General features: G+C 37.0%; 1 protein-coding gene across 2 annotated transcripts; it reads right to left on the reverse strand.

Annotated features, from left to right (window-relative positions):
* Window positions 1-400: 400 nt before the first annotated feature.
* Window positions 401-17,550, reverse strand: sec22a (SEC22 homolog A, vesicle trafficking protein). Of its 2 annotated transcripts, XM_038277738.1 has the most exons (7): window positions 17,398-17,550; window positions 16,061-16,271; window positions 11,822-11,985; window positions 4,938-5,117; window positions 3,466-3,584; window positions 1,085-1,150; window positions 595-795 (listed from the first exon to the last, which is right to left on the reverse strand). In XM_038277738.1, the coding sequence occupies exons 2-7, from the start codon at window positions 16,240-16,242 to the stop codon at window positions 595-597; spliced, it is 912 nt and encodes a 303-aa protein (XP_038133666.1). In that variant the 5' UTR covers window positions 16,243-16,271; window positions 17,398-17,550. The 2 variants fall into 2 exon arrangements, with proteins under 2 accessions (XP_038133667.1, XP_038133666.1); XM_038277739.1 differs by lacking the exon at window positions 17,398-17,550 and having other exon boundaries at window positions 401-795; window positions 16,061-16,242.
* Window positions 17,551-26,537: the final 8,987 nt, after the last annotated feature.

Below are 26,537 nucleotides of genomic sequence, written 5' to 3' on the forward strand. Positions count from 1 at the left end.
TGGAAAAATTGGGAAAATTAAACCTTAAATAAAAGCTTAGAGTGACGGGTATCCAACACATCCATGTTTTCAATGGCTAAATTAGGTTATAAGCTCATCAGCCTGGACAGAAACCTGAAATGCCATTTATTTAAATTAGTGGTGCTAAACCCAATGAGGTTTACAGACACTGCAGCTATAGAGATAATAAGATATTTGCTATTTTGCACATTTATGTTTATTCCAGGAATCCATTAAACCTCATGGTAGTCATGTGAAGGTAGTTTAAAAAGCAGATGAGGGAGGAAGGTTCTCAATTCAGGTTTTTTTCTGAAATGAAATCACACAAAGGATTAGGATTAGTTTTTCCTTTGTTGACATAAAAAAAAACAAAAAAAACAAAAAACAGGCCATTTGAATGTTCAGGAAGGCGATCCAATCCATGAAGCAGTCAGACTGAAGCAGACATTTCCTTTCAAACCCAAATGGAGACACATCCGTCTATACGCTCGTCTCTCCATCTGTCCTGACCTGGGAGGCTTGTTTTTTTGTTTCCACTGTGTCTCCAGGACACACGACCAAAGGTGGATGAGTCTATTCTGTTACAGGTCTTTGTCAGACATTGTAGTCTGGCGCTTTGCCCAGCGGTTGCCTCAGTCTGATCTGCAGGGTCATGAAGGCTCCCACAGCCACATGGAAGAGGATCTGCCAAATGTTCCTCAGCTCATACAGATACATGTTGGACAGGCAGATGAGTGCAAACGCCAAGAAGGACTTGCTGTTCCTCCAGACGGAGAAGTAGGCAAACAGGTAGCACTGAAAGATATGGGATTAAATCACATTAATGCTGAACCAAAAACATATTGGCCACTAATGCCTTAAAACAGAAACCCTATTTGATGTCTCTATTTCACACGTATATCGACTAAATTGTGCTCTTCCATTTAGCGTTGGGAGCTGCACAAAAGGAGCTGATGAAAATGTTTTATAGAGGAGCACTGAGCTTCAGCGAATGTTTGTCTAACTGACAAGCTGCTGAGCCGTAAAGTGCAGGGCTGTTAGTCAGCCGGTGATGGGCCTGCTCTTACCGCAGACTATCACTTACCTGATACAGACAGGCCGCTGTGCCGAGGAAGAAGGCAATCACATAATTAAAGTCCTCGTCATCATTCTGCACAGGGAGAAAACGCACCAGGTTTACTGTCACTCATATTGTCTGTTGGTGAAATTAAATCATCATCATGCAGCATTTTGGAGTTCTGTTCACCTTAAATCTGTTTTTAGATTAATGGGACATAATGGCAACCGTGAAAAAAGGCCTTTACCTTTGTCACAGAGTAAAGGAGGTCATTAGACAACATATTATGACCTTATTTCCCAGATATTTGCTTAACAAAGCTGAAAAATAACACCTTCCAATAAACCCAATAGTTTATAGCAGTCAGGAAAGGGGTAAGAAGAAAATATGAGAGAAACAAGAAGATCTGGAAAAAAGGGAGGCAAAGGGTAACACTGAAAGGGCAACTTCTGATAAATAATTGCTATTTTTTATTTTTTTTCTTATTTGTCTTAAGGACCAAATGAGCAAAGGAAACACAAACACCTTAAAAGCTCTCAGGAATGTATTATGGCCCGGTCGAAATCAAACTTTAACCTTTTGGGGTAATTCTATCAGCTATGTTTAACCTTAAACCTATGAACAGCAAATACATTTTTTTTGAGAGAAAAACAAAGGTGGCAGCATGATGATGTGGCTTTACTGTTACCTTTTTCTGTACGGTCTAATAGAATTAACAGTTTAAAATACTGTTTAGCTTTGATCAAGCGCTTTGATAGCTGTGGAGGACGAGAGCTTTAACTTCTCAGCATCCTGGTTGGCCCAAAAATAATAAATAAAAATACGGATGAATTCACTAGAAAAATAAAATGAAGATCTAAGATGGCTGAGCTTAAAACGTAGTCTGACTGATAATCTATGGGTTCACCTCTAGAGGATCACAGGGAGACCAGATGTCCTCATATTATGACTGATTTGGAGACGTTTAGTGAGGAAGAAAATCGGCATGATGCCTAAAGTCCAAATACAGAGTCAGTTTAAAGGTAAACACTATTTAATGCATCTTCTGTTCCATTTTTTCCAACTAACATAATTATGTTTAATTAAATGAGGCCTTACATGACATGTTACACTGAATGTTAAACTTGTAGAATGAGGTGAAATGGCCTCAAAACCTTTAGACTTTTCTGTTGATTTGAACGCAGACACTGAATTTGCAGCATGACAATTAAGATAGAATATTGAATATATATATATATTCTATATAATATAGAATATTGTTTGAAGATTAAGGTCAGCACCCAGTTATTCTACAAATATAAGGGTGATGCTACCAGAAAACGCATTATAGTCAGTGCAATAAAGTGCTGCATTTAAAGGTATAGTGCAGGATGTTCTTTTTCCGGGTGGATCATCAAAATAAGTGGTCCTCCTAATTGTCAATCATCCTGGTGATATGTTTACGTAAGGCCGTCCTACATGCTCGCCCCCATTTCCACTTACCGGTGGTGAGTCTGACTCGGTGGAAAAATTGCAATCAGCTTTTAATAGGCGTTCTCTCTCAGGAGCGGGTTCAGGGGTGTGCATGTGTATTTTTTTTAAAAGTGAAGAGGGCGGGTGTTTTCAAAAATTCCACTGTACCTTTAAAGCTGAAGTCTGTAAGTTTTTAAAAATCACTTTTTTGTCATATTGGCTAAAACTGTCCCTATGCCCAGACAGCAGTACATGTGATATGTAACCTGTGAAAAAAACTGCTTCAATTGGTCCCGCCTACTGCCTGTATTTCAATCTGGAAAGAATAATTCGGGACAAGTCAAAACAACCAATCACAGCCAGAGGAGCGTCTGATGGAGTGTCAATCACAGCTCACACACGCTGAACCCCCCCCCCCCCCCCTTCTGGTCGCATGCGGTAGCCGCGCAGATGCTGTGAGAGGGGTGGAGCTTGGAGGTGGGGCATGAGTGAAGCAGAGAGGGTGGGGGAGTGGCGTGAAACCTGCTTTTCTTCAAATTTTCAGTCGAAGTCTGCTCTCTTCTCAATGTTACATACTGCAGCTTTAATATATTAGTTTTTTTTATCTTTCGAACAACCAACATATGCTTTTACTGTTTGTTTTTTTTAGGGACTGAAAAGACTTTAATGTTTTTGTCTTCTTTTCTGACTTTTTAAGAGCACTAGTGGCTCATTTTTTGAACATTATGCTGACAGGAAAGGGGTATGAGAGAGGGAGAGACATGCGGCAAAGGTCTGATTTGAACCCAGGTCGGCTGCTTCCAGGACTAAGGCCTCCGTACATGGGTCGTGTGAGCTAACCACTGCGGCACTGAATAACAACAAAATTAATCTGATGGTGAAGGATTCTATTCTTTTAGTTATTTCCTGCTGTAACACCAATAAATGTCCAAATATCAGCTGCAGCAGGTCCTCACCTGTAATATGCTCTCGATCGCATGGACTCCTCTCAGCAGGTTCAGGCCTCCGCAGAGAACACTGAGCACACAGGACACGATACCAGGGAGCGTCACAGGCTGCAGCATCTGTGTGGGGGCTGGAAGAGGGCAGCGGTCACTGTAAATGCTTGCATTCTTTAACTGTGTCGTCTCATGATGCATAATCCCTCTTATCAAGAAAAAAACAACCAAACATTAGTCAAAAGATGTTTTAAGTCATTAAGTTTAGGGCATCCTGATATAAAACAAGCAATGTGTCACTGTTGTCGCTTCGCTTCATCCCTTAAGGCAAAATGATTAATGTTATTATAAAAAACACAGATGAAGAGAGCAAGCATGAAGAGAGATGCTCAGGATCCTCATCACATCAGCAAGAACATATGAGCAGCAGCTGTGCTCAGCAGTGATAACAAAGATCAGAAAGTTGGACCTTACTGCAAATTATACAGAGTTTTTGACTCCTGGAAACATGTGAAAACATAAATAGCTTGTCAAATAAATACAGGGTTTATACAGGAATGAGTAACTCTAATTTAATGCATTTTAACACTATTTTAAGGCTCTTAGAAATAATTTTAATGCCATCAACAAGTACCCATGACTCTAATATATATATATATATATATAAAATCCTTTGTCATCTTAACTGTCGACATGTCCCGAATTCCTCATTTTCCAACCACTTTCGTTGAAATTTATTATTTTCCCCATTCTGAACATACGGCTTTATGATCAATCGGAAGCAGTTCCGCACAAATATATTGCGATGTATCTGATGAAATTGTTTTTATAAAATTTTTTTTTAAATAAATCATTTTAAATGCAACAATAATCACATTTAACGACTTTTAATGTTTTTATTAACCCGCTGAAACCCTGAAATAACAAGTTACGGTTTTGCTTTGTGTCATTAGATTGTGCATGGGGAATAATTAAAATACTATTCATGAAGTAAAACGCTCAAGTTTTGAAGTTCAAGGAAGGAGAAGTGTGGCATTAATACGTATTAAGCTCCCCCCTCACTCTGATACCCTTGAATCAAATCTCCACTAAATGTCTTCAGAGGTCCCCTCATTAGTAAACCCACTAACACCAGCCTGTAATATAAGTCCTGCTGCTCTGTGAAGGACTCAGAGAACATTAGTAAACAAACAGCATCATCAGCCGGGAGGCGGAGAAAGTTGTTGAAGAGTTAGAAGATAAAAAATACTTCTCAAAGGGCGAAGCACCTATCGACAAACAGCATACAGGTGATGCGTTGTTGTTGACACATGAGACCCCGCATCTTTGGAGGAAGCAAAGCAAACGTGTCAACAAAACGTAGAGGGCAGAAGCTCTTATCTACACACCTGAATGCAGCAGGCATTTTTTTGAGCATGTGAATGGACATTTCAGGCAGTAAAAAACAAATGTTAAAAAGGCTTTTATTTGTGTGGCAGCTTGAGTCCTACCTATGCCCTTGTATTTAGAAGCAGTGCGCACTGAGAATCCATTGATAGCCTTCAGGTCCTCTGGGGAAAGCTGATATGGCGGCCGCAGCTTGATCTCTGTCTGCATGTCAGCCAGGTTGATCTTGGGGGACAGGGACCGAGGGCTGTTGTAGCGCTGCTTGGTCCTCTGGATGAAGGTGTCTGGGGGATGACATCAGCACAACAACAAGGTGGTTAATACAGCGGGGAGATAAACCAGGGAGATAAACATTCAGTGGCTGAGAGGTAGGGACACTGTTGGCGTAAACAGCAGGAAAGTGAAAGAGCAGTCAACACATTTAAGAAGTTAGTGTGCACCAGTGGCGGCTGGTGGGGTCTTCTGCAGGGAGGGCTATAAATTCAAAATAGATGTATACCAAAAACCAATCAAACGTATACTAAGTTATCACACCAGTATATTTATATGAATGCCAAAAACATTATGAAAACACTTTATATAAAAAAAAACATAATTTCATGCATAGGTTTAATTTTTGTACATAAATCCTGCCCTTCTGAGGCTTTAAGAATGCAAATCTGTGTTTTCCATGGTCCAATATTGTGTCACAAACCTAACGAAAAACAATATACCAGTTTGATAAGGGAGCTTTATACCTTTTTTTAATATATAAAACTATTTTCTGAGAATGTGCTTATTTATGAGCAACTATGCAAATTTACAAACATCTAGAAAAAGTACACTATATTATATTATTTTCCATCTGAATCCCAGATTGCTTGAAAGAGGAGGCAGGAAAGCAGAATAAAGTGTTTGCCTTGCTAATGCAGTTAGCCAAGCCTTGTAGCTAAACCAGGTCCTGGAAATGGACAGTTCTTGCGCCATTTTTTTCTCTCTCTCTCTCTCTCTAATGCATCTCAAACCCGCGTGACTCGACCTGTCAATCACCCGCAAAACGTCTGCGCTGTGGCGGGAAGTGATGAGCAGATATATTTCCTGTCAGCTCGGGGCGCAGGAGAGCTGTGCCCTGAGCTCTCCTACACCTTTGTATTGCAGAGGAGCTGCTGAGTGCGCATGGACAACTTTTAACGAGAGTCAATGGGCAAAGATTTTTGCGCCCTAGGGCGGAAATAAGTCACCGTTCCGATCTGTTATGTCTTAGTGTCATTGGGTGTGGGGCGGCGCCCTAGCGCCCTCTATTGGTAATGTTGCCACTGGCGTGCACACTAACTCAGGTATTGTTCTTATTCTACTCTCTATATTTATTTGGAATCTTGTGAAGAGCAGCAAACGGCTTTAAATAAGCCCATCTTTTATTATCTCAGGAAATAATTCAAATCCAACCTTTATTGTGAGCCCATTTATTGCTGGGGGACAAATGAATAGTGAGAATTGTTTTTGTTGGGAAAATCATTTCAACCTCCAACATTCCACTTTAAAAGGAATGAAACTGAATAACTGTTTTAATTAATTTACTGTTATAGCGCCCACAGTTTTCTAGGGACTTTTAATTAGCTATCCATGATGTCTGAAGGAGAAGCCTTTTTCTATTATTTTAATTTTAGCTATTGTCTTCTGGGCAAAAAGTCTTCCAACCATGTTGGATGGCCCGATAATCCTTTGTTTATTGTGTTAACAAAAATGTAAACAAATTGATTATTTCTGCATATCCTATTAGAATTGTTATTAATTAGGATTATTTTTTCTGTTTCAAACTTTTTTTTCCTGCAGTGATGGTTCCATCTGAGTGTCAGTGAATTTTATTACGTTAGAAAATAAGCAAATGCAAAAAAACTCTTGTTTAACATTAGATTTGCAGTACTTGGATCTGTGGATCTGACCGTTTGCAGTAAGAGAGAACGCTGTTCTCATTACTGCAATAAACAGGAGGTAGAATAAACCTTTAAAGCCAATGTTGGAGCACAGAGCAGTATCTAGGGCTCATAAATCTCCAGGACAACAGTCACATGCCATCAACATGATTACTTGCTTTTAGCAAAACTGGAAAAAAAACAAAAAACGTTTTTCTAGTCCCTTCTACTTAAATCTGAACATGTTGATGGTTCACACACTGCAAAAACTGATCTAAAGCAAGTAAAATTGTCTTTAATACGAGTATTTGCTCTTAATCTAAGCAGGTATATAAGATGATCTTCCATTAGAATTTGTATTTTCATGCTTAAAATAAGATTATTAGATAGTATAAACCATGAATATGATAATGGAGGTGTTTTTTTTTATTATTTTAAATGGAAATCGCCTTATCGATTTGCTTTTATTTCCATTTTTGCCCTGCACGATAAGATAATCTCATGGATCTTTGAGACAATCTTTATGACTCTTAGATTATTCAGACGGCTCTAAAGAACATTTTATGAGATATACTTCCAGTACTGTGTTGCATAATCTAGTCTACACTGAAGGAAGGTGGGATTGCTCTGACCTCAAATGGAGACACTTAAACTGCAAAAAACAGATTTAAAAATATATAAAATGATCTGATAAAATAAGTTTTTTGAGGAGGTAAACAAGATCATTCACCAGAGAAAATTTGTAGTTTTGTCCTTAAAAGAAGATAGTTAGATATGCTTTTTTTTTTCAGTGTAAATAATTTCATTCTTTTGCAAACTGTCCTACTTAACTGCTAAAAAACACTTTAATTTCAAGGACAATTGACTTACACAGATTTACAGTTTTTTACAGTCTAAGGCATACTACCAAAAATACATCTTGCCATAAGCCATTGCATTAGCCTCGATACAGAAACGTTTTGGACCAATGAAATGCAGTAGCGTGTATGATATCAACCAGAGGCAGAAGGCTGAAGCCAAACAAAGATGGCTGTGACGGTTTTAGCTGGAATACCTTCTATATCGTTTTAAAATAAAATCCTAAAAGATACACAGATATTTGCACGTTCCTCCTGACCTGATTTGGCAGGAGTTTAATTTATCACTTAAATCCACCTGTTGTAAAGCAACAGAAGAATGTGACACGTCACAGCCTCTAAAGCTGTTGTGATGGGAGGCAGGTAGCCAATCAGCTTAGAGAATTCAGCTGAATGCCCCTCCTTTTTTGGGAAAAGGTTCTACCCTAAAGGGCAGATTATACTTCTGCAACCGCACACATCAAATGTCGCTTGCATCTGGTCGCGAACCAGTTTTGCTGGTATGCTTCTGCACCTTTGGTCTGGAATTTCTAGGGACTCACAGCAGTTTCCTGCCAAAGTGCAAGAGAGAGCCTATTAGAGAACTCGCTTGAACTTCGGCGGATGGTCAAGAGAACTTCGGCGGCGCCGACGGGAGTGTTTATCTTCCAAAACAACAATGGCGCATCTGCAAGATATCACAGTTACGGAGATGGATCTAGAGTTGCTAGAAATGGAAGAGGAACAGGTTCTGTTAATGAAGTTGGCAAAAACACGGATTAACCTTTTGTCGTAGTTTTCCATTGAAGTTGTTCCTCGGTTTTTAAAAATGACAAGCCCCAGCACCGAATCGAGAAGGACGACCACACAGGCAGCTGGAAAGGCATACCAAGGACCAATCACAGCTGCTTTTTGTCTGCGCACTCAAACTAGAGGTCTGCACGGGTTTATGGCCGTCCGATGTGTAATTAGGATTTTTTGAGGTGCGCGACTACGGGGCGTGGTCGCGCACAGAGACAGATTTGACGGTTGCAGAGGCTATTGTGAAGAATGTAAAAACTGAACTACAAGGTCAGAACCAAGGAGTTATGGTTACACAGAAGCCCTGCTGCATTTACAGGCTCACCTTCTGCGCTATGATTGGTCGGGTCTTTTTCAGGCCGAGTTATTAAGCCTGATTTGACTGACTTAAGCGCTATGTAAAGTCAGCCTGGCTGGTTCAGGCTACGAAAACACAGCCTGCTAAATGTGACTGAAACACAGAAAGGAAAATTAAAAACACAACTCCATATCAGCGTGGCAAATGGATAACCAGATTCTTTATCTTATTTATTTTTTTCTGTTAAAATGTATCCACCAACTACAGAAGTTCCTTCCTGATCTTTGCAGGATTTATTTGCTCTTAACTCACTTTGGAATTCGAGATTTTGGAAAATTTCCCATCTGAACGTTCCTGAGTGAATCTTTTCCACACAAAGTAGGACCTCAACTTGGAATATTTATGTTTTTCTTTATAATTATGCGTGAAGTATGTTGGGTTTTGGAAAAAAGAAAAAGAAAAGAACCCGAACAATTTCTATATTTTACCCTGTGAACTAGGCCAAAACTAGCTGAATTCAAGCGATTTGCACTGGAAAAAATCAAAACCTAGATAAGTAAGTTTTTCTTAAAATAATTGCATTTTTTCTTGAATTGAGGAGGTAAAGAGACATTTTGCCAATGGAACAAGATGATTTACATTTAAAATAAGAAAACACAATTGCATTGTCTTATTTCAAGTGCATTTTATCACAGTATCTTATTTTAAGAGTAATATTCAGGGTAAATACACTTACAGTAAGAATTTTTTTCCTATTTCTAGATCGTTTTTCTAGTGTGATTAGAAGAGACTAAGGCTGAGTTTTTTCTTATTTAAAAACAGGCTCTCCAGACCTATAAGATATGAAAGGCAGGATTAATAGCTGGGAAAACAGTGTTAAAGTCCATAAGTTCTTTGATTTTCTTTAAAATGTGTAAACAAAAATCAGTAAGACCTATCTAATAAATTTGTCACTTGCTCAGCTAGAACAGATAAATAGTCCACTAGAAACAAAGTCTACTTTTCTATGGTCCCATTAGTAGCTTTAATTAATCATATCGAGGGATTTTACAAATTAAACAAACTCTCCTAAATTTGCTTCCATCCGTGAAAAGAAAGTGACTTTGTACAAAGTTTTAACAGCATGTGTATCGATATTTGGACCATCAGTAATTTTTATTCAACACATATCATGTTAAAGGCTGCCTTTTTAAATTGAGATCAATAACAGATTACCGTATTTTCACGACCATAAGGCGCACCGTACTAAAAGGCGCACTCTCAGTTATGTGTGCCATTTCTGTATTTAACACAGACATAAGGCGCACCGGACTATAGGGCGCGTTTTTTCTATACAGGTACATATCCTCTACTACCTTTAAATACCTCTACTGCGTATTTAAAAATACAGCGGGGGCAAAACTGAGTATGACTGTGCTTTATTCATGTATTTATTACAAAGTATTAATCAAACCTGGGAGCTGGCCATGAGACAGACACATCGCAGATGACAGAGCGCTGTGATCACTCCTAAATTAACTTAAAATCCTGAAACCTGCCGACAGAATATGTTCGCTTTTATTACCTGTATCCTGTTGCCTGCAGTTTAAATTATTTAGATGAAAAACACCTGCCGGCCACCGTGGTGAACCCGGAGGCTACCCAGCCTAGAGGCTGCTGTTGAAGGGATTTCTACTGTCGGCGCACCGCTGGTATGTCGGGGTCTGAGCGCCTCCGACAGAAATAGTAGCCTATAGGCAGGATGATAATCTGGATGAACTGACTGCAATTATTAAGTTTTCAGGTGGACTTTCTCACTTAAAAAACATATTAAAACTACTTTATTCCCACTGATCACAGCAAATATAGCTGCAAGATTTAGATTATTTAGATGAAAAAACACCTGCCAGCCACCGCGATGAAGAGGAGGAGACCCGGCCCAGAGGCTGCTGTTGAATTAAGTTTTCAGGTAGAAAAATAGAGCGGGAGCAAAACTGAGTATGATTGTGCTTTATTCATGTATTTATTACAAAGTATTAATCAAACCCATCAAAGTCATCATCCTCTGTTTCTGAATTAAACAGCTGCGCTAAATCAGACATGCCAATTTCCCCTTCTTCGCTGTCAGAGTCACTTTCCGTGCCGCGCGGCTCCTCAGAAATAATGCCTGCTTTTGCAAAAGCTTGAACAACAGAGCCAGCAGACACGTTAGCCCAAGCATCTACAATCCATCCGCAAACGGTGGCGTAACTTGCCCGGCGCTGCCTTCCACTTATCCTGAAACTGTGCTCTCCGTCTGTCATCCATCGCTCCCACGCCGCTCGCAGCCTTACTTTGAACGGGCGCTTCACACCGATGTTGAGCGGTGGAAGTTCCTTTGTCAGACCCCGAGATAACGGCGAGCACAGCGTTCATTTTTTTTCACCATGTTTTTCACATCGGCTGTGAGATGGGAACGCATGGAGTCACATATTAAAAGCGATGGTGATGCGTGGAAAAAAAACACCTGGTCTCCTCACATACACCTGCCTCAGCTACGCTTTCATCATCTCCTCATCCATCCAGCTTTTTTCATTTGCGTTAATATCATATGTCATCAGAGCGCTGTGTCTGTCTCGCTGTCAGCTCCCAGATCAGCTTCTCTGATTCGTTGATGCGGCGCGTCCAGCAGCAAAACTTCAATTTTTTCCATCTCGAGCAGCAGCAGCGGGACCTTTTGCTGCGCCTGTACGCTCGTCAACCGTTGACTTTGCATGTAAACTCGCTGCTTCTGCTGCACCTGCTGCGTCCGGTTCACAGCGAGCACAGCATTAATTTGTTTCACCATGTTTTTCACATCAGCTGTGAGATGGGCACGCATGGAGTCAGATTAACAGCGATGGTGATGCGTGGAAAAAAAACACCTGGTCTCCTTACATTCAGCCACTCTTTCATCATCTCCTCAATGAGGTGGTCTCAAAAGTCGCAGTTGCAACACACATAGGGCGCACCGCACCAAAGGGCGCACTGCACATTTTGAGGGGAAAAAAAAGACGTTTATGTGCGCCTTATAGTCGTGAAAATACGGTATATATTTTTTAGGGTTGTCGTACATCTTTACAGTGGTTGCTAAATAATGTGACATCTGATCAAATGTAAATGGTGTGGAGGTAGTAATAAAAAAAATAAAAAAAACACCTTACCAAATTCAATGAAGGAGTAAGGCCGCACGGCGCTGCTGATGCGTTTGCTGTCATAAGTGATGATAAACTCTTTCTGCAGCTCATCCAGGAAGCAGAAGGCCAGCATATTAGGGTAATTTGCAGTGCAGACCATCAGGTATCCAACGCCCAGTGAGTATATGAAACTAAAACCCAGACATAAGAACAGATATTACTGCTTTTAACTCAACGCGTCCTGCATTTTTCTCAGGGCAAACGCACCAGAGAACTAATAAGACAACAAACTGCAAAGGGTACCATAACAAGGGTAATGATTTTGCTTGTTAATGCTCTAATCACAGAGCAAACACGGTTTAAAATGCATTACCCCTCTACAGGTAAAACATAAAATCCCACTTTTACAGGGAAGTGAACATAATAACCACATTAACACTCAAATGCAGCTGTTTAGACAACACCTATCAGCCTGGAAGCTTTAATTAATACGATTAGCAGGTTCACTTTCCCTGATAAAGACTGGTATTGTCTAAATAGCTCAGAGCAGAAATAAGGAGCAGAGGAGGCTGTGTGAATTATTTTAAAGATGAGATAAATTAACTCTTAAGTGTCTTAAAAAAGAGAAAAATCTAGTTAAATCTGAAAGGAGCAGGTGGAGGTATTGCAGCCATAACTAAAGCCACCCGCAGAGACTGGAACACGTTACACTGCTAGTCAGATATGATGGTAAACCCTGTTGCACGGGTAAAGATTTCCAACCGTGGGACTTATTGCTGCAGCAGAATCACATCAGGTTAGTCTGACAGAAAAAGAAAGATACTCAAGGAAGGTTATAGGTGTTATTGCACTGATTGTTATAGGTCTCTACAAAGAGAGAGAGGAAGGAAAGCAGAGAAGCGGTAGAAGCACCAATGTGTAGTTTCTCATAGTAGCAGAGAAAGCAACAGTCTTTGAAGCAGAAGCTTTTACTGAGTAAAGAAAACTCAAAGTTAGCTCTTTTCTTTATCAGGAATACGTTTTGCAAAGAAACCGAGGAGACACAGAGATGTATATAAAGGTGAACTCTATTTTCTTAGAGAGAGAGAGACCTTCAGTGCATAAAAGGAAGGTGAACAAAGCTCCTCTGTTTTGAGCTTTTCAACCTCAGTCTTTCCCAGAACTTGCTGGACAGGTTGGCATTTAGGGCAAAGCTTCATCACTCTTTGTTCCACATATTCTGCAGTTCTTTCCAAGAAGTAAAACAGTCAAAATATGCAACTAAACAGAAGCTGATAACCTCAAAGCTCCCTCTAACTCAAATGTTCTGCTGTCATAAAATTCAAAAAGGAAACCAACAATATAAACTGAGAAGTTGAGAAATGTTTCCCTACACAATTCTTTTTAGTTAAAAGGGTCACCAAGGCAAAATAAGTAATAAATGTTGACAAACAGAAAAATAACTTGCATTTTGCATTAATCTTCAGGTTAAACATTAAAAATAAAGTGCATCCAAACAAAGAACTGGAAATGTGTTCGTTCTTTAAACTTATCAAGCTACATCATGTATTTTGAAGCATTTACTTTTTACTAGAACCAAGATAAAATAAAGGTAAGAAACATGTGCTTTGATGCATTGATGGTGACAAATCTGTAAAAACATTTAGCTTCTTTTCGAATCAAAACTATATCCTCTAGCAAAGACACTGCAGAAGATATTTGTTTTCTTATTAACTACAATTTAACATTTAAATATTTAAATAAATGCCACTATAACACTGTGCACCACTTCAAGTTAACTTCCCTCCCATCTCTCACTCCCCTCATCACCTTTTAATGGATTCAGCAGTATTTTAGTCTCTCCAGGAAGGGAAGAATAGCAGAGCCAGGAGCTAAAACAGATTTGAAAATGTCTTTTCTGATTAATCTCTCCAAACCTATTTTACCCTGTGAACTAGGCCAAAACTAGCTGAATTCAAGCGATCTGCACTGGAAAAAAATCAAAATCTAGATAGTCTTTTTTTTTCTTAAAATAAGTGCATTTGTTCTTGAATTGAGGTAAAAGAGATATTTTGCAAATGGAACAAGACCATTTAAATTTAAAATAAGAAAACACAATTACATTGTCTTATTTCAAGTGCATTTTATCGAATTATCTTATTTTAAGAGAAAAATACTAATTACATTGGTAAACTACCTCATTTACCTACTCAAATGAAGGGTAAATACACTTAACTTAAGACATTTTTTCGAATACCAAATAATTTTTTCCAGTGTGATTAGAAGAGACTAAGGCTGAGTTTTTTTTCTTATTTAAAAACAGGCTCTATAAAATGTGAAAGGCAGGATTAATAGTTTGGAAAACAGTGTAAAAGTCCATGATTTCTTTGATTTTCTTTAAAAATGTGTAAATAAAAATCAGGAGGACCCATCCAATAAATTTGTCACTTGCTCAGCTAGATAATTATTTAGGATAATTGATCAGCCAATAAATAGTTTACTAGACACAAAGTCTACTTTTCTATGGTCCCATTAGTAACTATAATTAATCATATCGAGGGATTTTACAAATTCAACAAACTCTCCTCAAGTTTTAACAGCATGTATTTCAATATCTGGACCATTAGTAATTTTTATTCAACATATATCATGTTAAAGGCTGCCTTTTTAAAGTGAGACCAATAAGAGATGATATTTAGGGTTGTCATGCATCTTTACAGTGGTTGATAAATAATGTGACATCTCTGGTAGAGTTTACAAATAATAACTCAGAATGCATGAAAATTATACTGGTAAAATGTTTACCAATATAGGCATGTTAGACATCGTTGGAAAGCTTAAATTCTCCACAATTCAACCACCAAGTTCATTTTATGGACACAGTAAGCACCAAAGCACAATTATAGCAGCACGAAATGTAGCGTGACAAAGTAGCCACAACAAGCAAGCATGTCTTTATAACTGCTGTTCAAAAAAGACCTATTATTTTTGATAAATTAAAAAAAAAACTTTGAATCTTGTTTGAACTTATGCAGCTTGGGTGTTTTACTCACCCAAATTTCCGGTTTATATTCAGAAACAGGAAGGTGTTAGCTTTCAAATAATGTATCACACATGTTATTTGGTGTTACAGTTCCTCAATTATTTGCTTTTCCATTTGGGCATGCAAAATAGGTGAATTCCCGAGAAATTAGGTGGATTTTAAGAGGTTAAGAAAAGTTACAGAATATGGCTTTAAGTACACTGGTAACACATGTAACGTGTGTATTATTTATAAATTATTTTTAACAAAATACACACCTCACTTCAGATAAACACATCTTAGTCAAGAGGCTAGATATTTATTCTGTCATAAATTAGCCAATAATAAGTTAAAATGCAAAAAGGCGCTATTTGCTGATCTATGACGCAGCAACTGGAAGCCAGTCAGATAGTAATGCTCTGGGTTAGCTGATGCATAACCATATTATATAACAAAAAAGACTTCATAAATATATATATAAATCAATAACATCTGGTTCAGTAAATGCAAAAATAAAAGGTTAGTTAAGTATTGAAATATCAGATGAAAACAAGATGAATTGTAGCAAAATTTAAGCCAATTTATGATAGATTACTGAGATTTGGCTGAATCCTGTCAGATCTGTGGCATTTTCTGTTATCTTTTACCTACAGTTTATAACAAGAAAAATCAAATACATAGAAGTTGAGTTGAATATCAGCCTGCCATGATTTTGAGGCTTTATTCATCCCTAAAATGCATCTAAATGGTAAAGGAGATATAAAAAGACTAGACACTGAAATAAAACAGCTGAGTATCATGACCTTCCCTTCAGTTTTATATTTGCAGGCTTAATAAATTAATAAATATGATGCTGATCAAAAGGAAGCTGTGGCTGAAAGGTGTAATCGGCTCATTTCATTTAAGGTCATGTCCTGCGTTTTAACAAGACTAATTGGCTCCTATCAAACAGCGCTGGAAAGCTTTTTAACGCCTTTCCCCTGAACATCAGCTGAGCTTTTATAAATAGCTCTTTGAGGAAAAAATGCCTAAATGGTTCCATGTTTTAGTTTTACTAACATCAGGGGGCATTATTCAATGACAATATTCAGAGAGAAAGAAAAAGGAAAACTATCCAGGATAATTATAAATGAGGATGAATGTATAATGTATAATCCTTTATAATTAAAGTTATTAAAAGTTAAATTTAAAAAATGCATATATTACCTTTAAAATATAATATCATTTCATAAAATATTAAATAAATTCCATAAAATGTGTCATACTTCACATTGTATGGCCCAGACTTGAGTGTGCAGCGGTCAGGAAACTGGTTGAGTTTCCTGGAGAGACCTTTAAGATGCCTCTTTGTCTCCTGAAGGTCCTTCTCCTGTTCATAGTCGGTGGATGCTGAGAGAGGCAGGCCGTCCGCAACGCGAACCACGGAGGCAAACAACACCATCGACATTTTACAGATGAGGCTGTCTCCCTGATTGGCTGTAAACAGGTTCAAAACAGGCCATGTGAATACAGTATTGTTTATCTAGATGTAATTACTGTAGGTTTTTTTTCTTATAATTAATTATTGGTTTCCCAACTATTCACATGGGTTTTGCACAGTATTGCACCAAAATAAAAAAATCTATCACATTCAAACCCAACAAGCTACAATAAACACCTCCACTATTCCTTGTTAACAGCAAGAGTAACAATCTGATTCAATAAAGGGTTGGAGAAAAGGCAGCTTTTAATAGAGAAAAACTATCAGAAAGCGGATTGTTATTTTGCTGAAAAGGTTGATAATTGCACCAATAAACCTACTTATCAGTTTAGGTTGAGTCATTTTAGGTGAAGCTATAGAAAGCTTACACAGTTTTGCGATTAAAAGCTATCCTGCTCTATTCATCTTTTTTTTTATTTAAAAGTAATTCAGTGATGTTTGCACATGTTAGTCCTTTGCTTTCTACTGACAAGCCTGCATTTCCAAACAGTGGGGGGAAGATAGGTGCATTCTACTACATTCTGCAACCACAGAAATAAAACAAAAGTTGCTTTACCTTATTCATTGACGTATGTATGTTGTGTATCTTATTCTTATTTCAAAACAAACTAATATGGGTTTAACATCAAAACCAAAACCTAGAGATGGGGTCGTTTGTATCAGAACCACGGAGAGCTCCACGGCTGAACGAAAACAAACCGACAGGAAATGATGTGATGTGAGCCATCATCTCACTGCTTATATTCATTGTAAATTACAAATTAAGCCTTAATTTAGAATTTAATATTTCATTTGAGTTGACAAAAACATGGCAAAGCAGGACAAGCTAACGGTAAAATCCAAACATATTAGTTTATAACGGTATATAGAATATAGCCGTTCTATAAACCAGATAATCGAAGGACTCATCAATAAACACTCTAAAATAGTTTAATATGATGAAAAACATTAACTTAGACTAAAAGACATTTAGAAATATTAAATGAAACAGCTTGAGAGCTAACACCATTAGCAGAATCGACTAGCTCGGGAGCTAACTGCTAGTTTATACGCTTTAATGTAGAATGACTGTACATGACAGATGAAAGGAGTCAATAATTTGATTTAAAAATATATATATACCTGCTGGATGAGTTTAGCATCATGCGGTTGTCTGTTATGTGCAGCTCTGAAACTGTGCAGGAAGCAGAAGCAGCTAGCAAGCTGAGACGTCAGGATGCACTGGTTTACGTGGCTGTCTCGCAGTGCATTATGGGTAAAAAGTGATGGAACTAAACTTAACTAAATCCGGAAAAACAAAATAAGAACATTTGGTTAAAAGGAAAAGAGAAAAAAAACCCGATAAACTATACTACATGTCAAATTGTCCAATGGATTTAATTCAAGTGAAATGTACCGAGACTTTTAGGAGGTTATTAGCAGAAAACCGAGTTAGAATGCTGCAAAGATTGCATGGCACCTGGGAGAAATGTGGAATTCCAATCTGTTAAAGTATGGAGGACCAACTCTGCCATATTTAAAAAATAAATGCCCAATAAATATATAAGCAAAAAATGTATTGTTCCCAAAAATACAATAAACAAATGAATGTAGGTAGAAATTAAATTATACATTGAGCCATAAGTGTATATATCTCTTTTAATTACCTTCTTTATTTATTCGCCTTTGTTATAATTACCTTATTTGTTTATTGTCCCTTGTAATTGTCAACTTTATTTATTTATTACTTATTATTTTAAGTATTTATTTATGCGATAATATTTTTGTCTGTTTCATTCTTCCTGTGTATTTTTTTTACCCTATTTATTTCTTCAACGCTATTTATTTCTGCCTGTCGTTTTTACATTTCTGTATGCATTTCTGCTACATTATGCAAATGAGGAGGGGGTGTGTCTTAGATGGTTAACTTCTGCCCATTGGTTGGCATCCCATCTTCTTAACTCACAGAGCTCACTGTGTTTTAGGATCATTTGAGGTGAGAACATTATACTTTTAAGCATCACTATAAGGCCCATTTACCAAGGTGAATAACTAAATAAGGTAGTAACACCAAAGGCGAATAAATAAAGAAGCTAATTAAAAGAGATATATACATTTATGTCTCACTGTATAATTAAATTTCTACCTACATTTATTTGTGTATTGTATTTTTGGGGGCAATTAATTGTATGCTTATTTATTTACTGAGCATTTATTTATTTATGTATTTGTTTTTAAATATGGCTGAGTTGGTCCTCCATAATGAGCACTGTAGGCAGAAAATATTTACTCAGTGCTTTTCTTATGTTTTTTTATTTAAAGCTCCTACTGTAAATAGAAACCACATTTTAACAAAATATCAGCAGATAAAATCTAAGAAAAACAGAGATTTTAAATTGCCTAAAATATTTTGCAAAGTGCATCTTGGTTGTTAAATTAACTAAAACCTGTAATGTAGCTTTTAGTGTTAGCAGATGTCTTTTGAAGGCAACATTTTGGATGCATTTTGGTCCCAAGAGAAATGGGGGCATTCTACAACTACATTTAAAACAAAAATCTTCCAATAGTTTATTTCTTTCAGTAACTCTGTAAAAAGCTCAAACTAGCTTAATTACACATCCTAAAACTATATAAATATATATATATGTGTATATATTATTATTATTATTATTATTATTATTATTATTATTATTATGTTTTATTTTTATTTATTTATTTATTTTACAGAATTGCTAAAACAGATGTCTATTATATGGATTAGATATCTGGTATGTTTTCAGTCTGTGTCAGCGGTGGTTTACAAAAAGGAGTGTACAAGTTATATTCTAATACATCTGTGGTAGCTGTGGAAGACCCCAGCCAAAGTCTATGTCTCACTAGTCCCCAATTTCTTACTTCACCATCATTTCAAGACTGTTAATGTCTCAGTGTCTTGCACACCTTTTCTACCAATTCATTCTTCCACTCTCTTTTTCGTTTGGGAAATATAAATCAAAAGTATTCCGAATTTTTCTGCAGCAATTTGGTTTGAATATTCAAGCATAATTAAAATAGACTAAAAGAACATAACCAAAATTGGAATGAACACATCTCAGCTGTTTGTCTAAACAGTTAAATCCCTGAGCTTCACATTCTCTTTTTCTGTCTGTTACTGTATTCATCTGTGCATGAAAAATCCACTGTTGCATTCATGTACTTATCATTTTAAAGACATTCGTGCCTCTTATTACTCTAGCCTAGATATGGATAGTAAATAATGAGGCAGCTCATGTTATGAAAAGCATTGCAGAGCTACAAGCAAACATTTAAGAAAGTCAGTCAGTCATGTTTTAATTAAGACATTTTCAGAAATCAGATAAATAATTAAGAAACTGAAAATATTCAACTTATTTAAACCACTCAGGGATCATGATAGTATGACCATTGAATAGTCTGTCTGGTTTAAAATGTTTTTTTGTTTTTTTTTTATTGGTCATATAAAGTATAACATGAAAAGACAATACAAACGTAAATGGAAAATAGAACAAAATGCCTCATGCAGCAAGACAGTGAAAAACAACTTAAACCTTAAATGATGCATTCATTTAAAAAAAAAATCACGGAGATTAACTGTACGCATGAGTTTTTTTAATCAGACGATGAATAATGAATGAGTTTACCATCTTTTATAGAAACACTGCTTTTGTAAAACCTTTTTTTTAATTTTGCCTATCTGTGCTTATTATTGCAGGATCTGGTTTTATCTCTAAACACCAGTAGAAAATCAGCAATGTTAAAAGCACCCCATGTTGTGGCACTTTCTTTTTGTTTTTTCTTTTTCTTTTTTCTGAAAAATGAATAATGAATAATATTCATCTGTGGCTTGCCAAGCTTTAGCTCTGCTCTCTGATCTAAAATAGGCCATTCCCTGGCATCAGCATTTTCTTCACTTTTCTTACTTTTTGTTCAAATATGGAAAAGAAAAGTGACAAAGAAAAGTAAAACAACAGCAGAGAGATGTTCGTGGCCTTGCCCTCTATGCATACCTGTGCAATCTCCCCAGAGCTCAACAATGTCAGCTGAGGGGAAATGCTCCAAACCCCCTTGGGCTAAGTGTGTGTGGGTGTATAAGAACCAGAGACACTGGGGAAAAGGATGATGGATGTGTGCTGCAGCTGACAGCTTGATGAATAGCCACAGGTCTCTGTTAGTGTTTAATGCAGAAAGTGGCAGGTGTGAGGAAGACGGCGTCATCATTGCAGTGACACAGTAAACAAACAAAAAGTTTTCTTTCCTCTGAATTCTTCAAACCTACAATATTTTTATGTCTGTATTGCCTCACTTTTCTTTCTTAATGGAGTTCTATATTGTTAATTGTTGCTTATTTATTTGTATTTTCTCAGGTGATCCAAAATAGAAATATATCTGATGATACAAAAAAACAGAAATCGAGTCAAATCGAGTCAAATCCTTTTCCACAGCAGTCGATTTTTATTGGATCAAAATAAATTATTTTGGTACCAAACCCTTTGCTTTCATTTTTAAGACATGTAATTCTAAACAGCAATTACATAAACAGAAAAACTAGACTCTTAAGTCCTAAGAGTAGATATTTTCAAACAGGCTACAGGATATCTTCTAGCACTGTATAAACAAAGAGCAGAGGCTTTTCCTGACTGATGCAAATTTCCTGCTTTCCCTAACCCGTGACCTACAAATTCGGATTTCTTTTTTTTTCCTTCTTACAAAATAATAATTATATAAAAAAATTTGATATTTTATTTCATAAAGGTAATGGATCTGAGTTCAACAGAAAATCACTTACCAGACCTTCTTCGAAGTCATAAACTACCTGGGGTCCGTTTCACGAAGCAGGTAAGTAAGTAAGTAATGTTTATTTATATAGCACCTTTCACAGACATAGAGGTCACAAAGTGCTTCACAAAATTAGAATACAAATAAAATACATTTACAGTCACAAAAGACATGGTCATAAAACAACCCTTAATCTACTGGAATTAAAATGCTTTCTTAAACAAATAGGTTTTCACTTCACTTTTAAAAACATCAACAGAGTCAAGTAAGCACAAGGAAAGTGGAAGATCCTTCAATAGCGCCGGCACGACAGCCTTAAACAAGTGATCTCCCCTGGCCCTGTAACGAGTACGAGGGACCATGAGCAGGTTCTGGTCCTCAGACCTCATCCTCCAAGAGGGGGTATATGGCCACAACAAGTCTCTAATGTAGGAGTGAGCCTGACTGTAAAAGGCCCTGAAGGTCAGCACCAGGATCATAAACTGGAACCGAAAAGAGACTGGGAGACTCTTTTCGGTTACGAGTTTAACAAAATCGGAATCAAATCCGCAACTCTAAGCTGATCTAGCCTATTGTCAGGAACTCTGAGTTTTCGGTTTCACAACGGCTGCTATCAAGAACCTCTAAGTAGGTCCACTCAGAGTTTAGCAAGTGCGGAACAAATATGAAAACCTGTTATCAGTGGAGCTTCGTATCGTCGAGTCACCATGACAACAGGCAACAGGAATTGTGTATTTCACCCTGCTGGAACTAGAGATTTTAATGCAGAAATGAAAGAAAATTGAGAATTTGTTTAAAGAGAAAGAAACAGCACTACAGCTAAAAAATGAGAGATGAGATTGTTGCTCAAGTTAATGCACAAGTTTATATAATATGGGCTATGGCAGGCCATTTCTACATTTATGAAAAATGCTCTCCTCTCTGTTGTTCCATTTGTAGATCACTAAAATAAGGCCCAGTCCCATTTCTCTCACTTGCACTTGTTTTGGGCCCTAGCACTCTGTTTTGCACATTCATGTGTAAGGTAAGGGTGTCCCAATAGTTATGAGAGCTAGGGGGAAGTGCCCTTCAACCCTTAAAAGGATCCCTTCAGACCGAGGGTGGTCAAGAGCTGATTTGTGGCTTCCAAGAATACTTACAAAGAGTTCTTTCAAAAACGTAAAGTAGGATGATTATGACTGCAGTGGAGCTAGCTAGAAGTTGGACATTGGATATTTTTTTTTTCGAAAAAAAACCCCAACAAGGAATATATGCTAGCGTTAAGACTAATATTATACCAACAACGCATCATAACAAATAAGTCCACATACCGTAAACAGATTAATAATGACAAAATAGCGGCCGAGCTGTCTTTGGTTTTCCACATTTATTCTCTGTTGGTTGGCCAAACAGAGAAAATTCATCATGGCCAAAGCAAAAGGTAAAATAACTGCTGAGGCTGGTCAGCCAGCATTTCCAAACATGTACAAACACCTGGAACAAAAACACCCCAACAGGTTTGGCTCACTCTGTGTTTACACATGACATAAGTGAATACATCATGCGTAGGGCATTACCACAATCTACCGGGCTTGACTATAAATTTGCATCTAGCAGTGTCCCATCTCTTAGGGAGAATCTTCACTTGCACTTCCCTCATACTGAGTGAACTTCATTGTGGAGGGAACTCACTGAAGTGTTCTCAGAACCAAGTGAGAGAAATGGGACTGGGCTGTCTTAATATTGCTAATGCTAATGATACCACAGGTAAACGATGGAGCCATACTGAAGCAGAAGATAAGAGTAGAAAAATAGAGACCTGTAGTTTCCAGACCTGCTGTTTCAGTTGACTGTAACCCCTTTGATTTACCCTCCTAACCCTTTATCATTTTTGATAACTTGCAAATGGAACTCCCTTACAAATGGAGTCCACCCATCCCTCAGTGAGGTCTAGAAACACAAGATCTATATCCAGCCATCCAGCAAAGATCCTGCTACATGGCTGTATATCTGATTTTGGCAATTGACCAATTAGATGAGCCCTTGAATGATACATTACTTACTGTAAATTAAGTTGGAAAAAAAGGTAAAGTCAAGAAAAAAAGGTAAAAAGCTAATTAAAAAGTAAAAATTTAATAAGCCTAGTGCCAGTATCAGCATTAATGCCTCTAAGGTTATGTTGAACCAAGAAAATGTGTTTCTTTTACTCAGAGTAGTTTTCATGAATTTCTTATAGAAGCACTTTTCTTATTTTTCTTAATATTTGTCGGGCAAGTTGGCGTTCCTTGTTATTACATTGGCATTAATTTTTGACATCAAAATATCCATATTTTTTTAATGTTAAAAAGGTAATAAGGTCTTGTCCTGGATTCAAATAACACTATTGGCTTGAAATTTGGATTTTCAAAGTATTTCACTGAGTGTCCTATAAAGCATTAAAGTAATAGGGAAGCGGCTGTTCCAACCGCTGCATTTCCGAGTTCTCCTGAGAGGTGCATGACTTTGCATGAGTGAATAAAGTGAATGTGATTGGGGCGGGGTTATTTTGGGGGAAGGTTCACAAGCAAGTTTGGTTATGGCCTGTTTGTCGGAAGCATCTTGCTAACCAGTTAGCGAAATAGTGCTAGTAGGTTCCCAATGGGAAATTCCATTGGGACCAAGTACAGTAGCACTAAATTGGTGACTTAGAAACAACCCTGTCAAGGAATGCTATGGACAGTGGAAACATGCAAGAGGAGGAGAGGTTTGTGTCGGAGGTCGTGGATGAGTCTCCTCCGTCATTCATTTTTTATTTAGAGGAGGAAAGTGGGGACGAAGTTGTTGTGGAAGACGACGCCAGGGCGGCAGAAGCTTGGTTTGGTGTAGAAGGCTTACAGCCGTCCATGTTTGAGCCCTTGCCTCACAACGCTGCCAGTTCTGTTAGCTCTACCCCTGCTGAAGACACAGACGTCCATCCCCGTGAACACTGGGACGAAACTCAATGGGAAAGGAAATGATTCTTATTTCTTATTTCAACCGTTGCCTATATTAGCTGCGACATATGAATCAAGAAACTATGACCGAAAAAATTTGATTGACAGATGACCGTTGATATATGATTGGATGAATTTAGGTGTACAAGCTGACGTATAACTAACTGGCCTGCATAAGATAACGAAAAACAGATAAAAAACACAGATTTTAAGACAGGATTGTTTTTAAAAATAGAAATTTTCTAAACTTCGGGACAATTTCATCTCATAAAGAGTACATTTATATGCATGTTTAAGCCAGAATGATTTGACATATAAATATGATTTCCCTTATTTACCTCAATCTAATGCATGTTTCTGCTTAAATCAGAAAATTCAGGTGCATCTTTCTGCCACCAGGTTATAAACCCTTTTTTTCTTTGACTTCCTGGTCAAACATGGAGCCGGTAATGAGAATATAGCAGAAAAGGGAAGGTAAATTTTTCAAAAAAGTTGAATTAAGGGGAAAAAAAGTATTCAGAATATAACTTCTAATGTGTAGATAGACCAGGCCGGTGAATGCTGTTGAGCTGCGTCGGAAACTGAATCTGAATCTTGGTGAAGTTGGTAAGTGTTGGTAAGTCGGTAAGTGTTAGCCATCATTTTGTGTATGGGGCACATGATGTAGTCACTGAAACACGGTGTAAAAATGTATTAAATGATAGCTAAGCCTTTTTTTTTTTTGCTATAATAAACCAGCCGGGATGAAGAAAATCAACTGTGATACCTATTCACAGTGTATAAAATGTTTTACTTACTGAATTGTGCTCTATGAAAAATGTCCATTTGCCACAAGTTACTGGCTGGTGTTTGTCTTTTCTAAGTATAATTGTTTGAGTTTTTAGCTTTGTTTTATGTTTATTCCAAATATGATGCTACCAGATGCCAATTGTACATTTTTTTTTGTATACACCTGATTTTGAAGGTGGTTGATTTCAAAGCCTATATGTCCATCTAAGTTAATGTACTGTATTTTCTAATAGTTCCTTTCTATACATTTTTTCTGTTGAATGTTTTTTTGAATTTTTTATAAAGGTTCCTTTTGGATCTGGATCCCTGGAGGTTGTTCCTTTATCTCAGTGCTTTTGGTGGCCCGGGTGCCTGTGTTACTACCCGATCAAAAGCACGATCCGTCCTGAGCACACTGGAAAGAATCGAACTCTAGATAAGTCCTTTTTTTCTTATAATAAGTGCATTTGTTCTTGAATTGAGGATGTAAAAGAGACATTTTGCCAATAGAACAAGACAATTTGCTTTTAAAATAAGAAAACTCAACTGCATTGTTTTATTTCAAGTGCATATTATCTAATTATCTTAGTTTAAGAGTAAAAATACTCAATCCATTGGCAAAAAATCTTGTTTACCTGCTCAAATTAATTATTACACTTAATTTAAGAAATTTGTACTTATTTCTTGATAATTTTTCCAGTGCATGTGTGAACAGATATACATCCAGGTGTCCATAAACAATGTAATTATGCTACTAAAACTACTTAGTTCTATCCTTAACTCACCAAAGGATGCTAATACACAACTTTAAAAAATGTTTTATGAATTTTGTGAGACAATTTTTATGCTTTTTTACATTTTCTCCCTTAAACTGCTTGTCTGAAGTCATCATGGGACATGCTCAGAGTATTCTGGCAAAATATGATTAAACCATGTTTATCTGCATTTTAGTTGTTTCCTATATATCACTACTGTATAAAGCATAAAATTAAAACGAAAGAAAACATAAAACTCAAAAAGACTAGATTTATGTTTAAATCCAAAGCTCAAAAAGTTAGGCACCAGAAGTAGACTAGGATCCTATTTCCAGTGCAAATCGGACAGAGACGAGTGATAAAACAGAAAGGATTTTAAGGCATTTATTTTCTCAGGGAATATTATTTACCTTTATTAATAATAATATTTCCTGAGAAATATTATTATTAACCTTTAACACATTATATTTTAGTACGTTTACTCTTTATGGGGAGGGAAAACGTCATTTAGTTTAAGTGTGTGCATGAATGGTTGTTTGTCTCTGTGTTGCTGTAAAATTATGTTTGTGCCCATGAAAAACAAGTACACTTTACCTAATTTGTTTGAATAAACAAAATAAATAAATAATTCACAACTTGGATGTAATTAAGTAAATGTTACCTAACATCTTCACAACTGTTGTCTTATGGAAGGTAAAATTCACTTATCACTGACAAGTGAGTGTTACTTGATATTGCAGCATTAAATTTTATTTAAATTATTTGCCTGCAAATACTTACAGTATATTTTTCAAGTAAATCTTATGAGTTGTTTTTTTCTGTATACTTTAGTCATTTCCCTGTTCCTATTGCAATTGATGAATGAATGAATGCAGTTCAAACAGAATAGTACATGGAAATGTGACCAACCAAGCAAAGGAATCGGATTTCCCCCAAAAATCGGAAGTAAGCATTAATGCCTGCAATGTGAACGTAGCCTTAAAGGGGAACACGTTGTTTTTTTTTTACATTTGGC

Source organism: Cyprinodon tularosa, unplaced genomic scaffold, assembly GCF_016077235.1.
Source record: "Cyprinodon tularosa strain WSP-4 unplaced genomic scaffold, ASM1607723v1 ctg134, whole genome shotgun sequence".
Taxonomy (NCBI): Eukaryota; Metazoa; Chordata; class Actinopteri; order Cyprinodontiformes; family Cyprinodontidae; genus Cyprinodon; species Cyprinodon tularosa.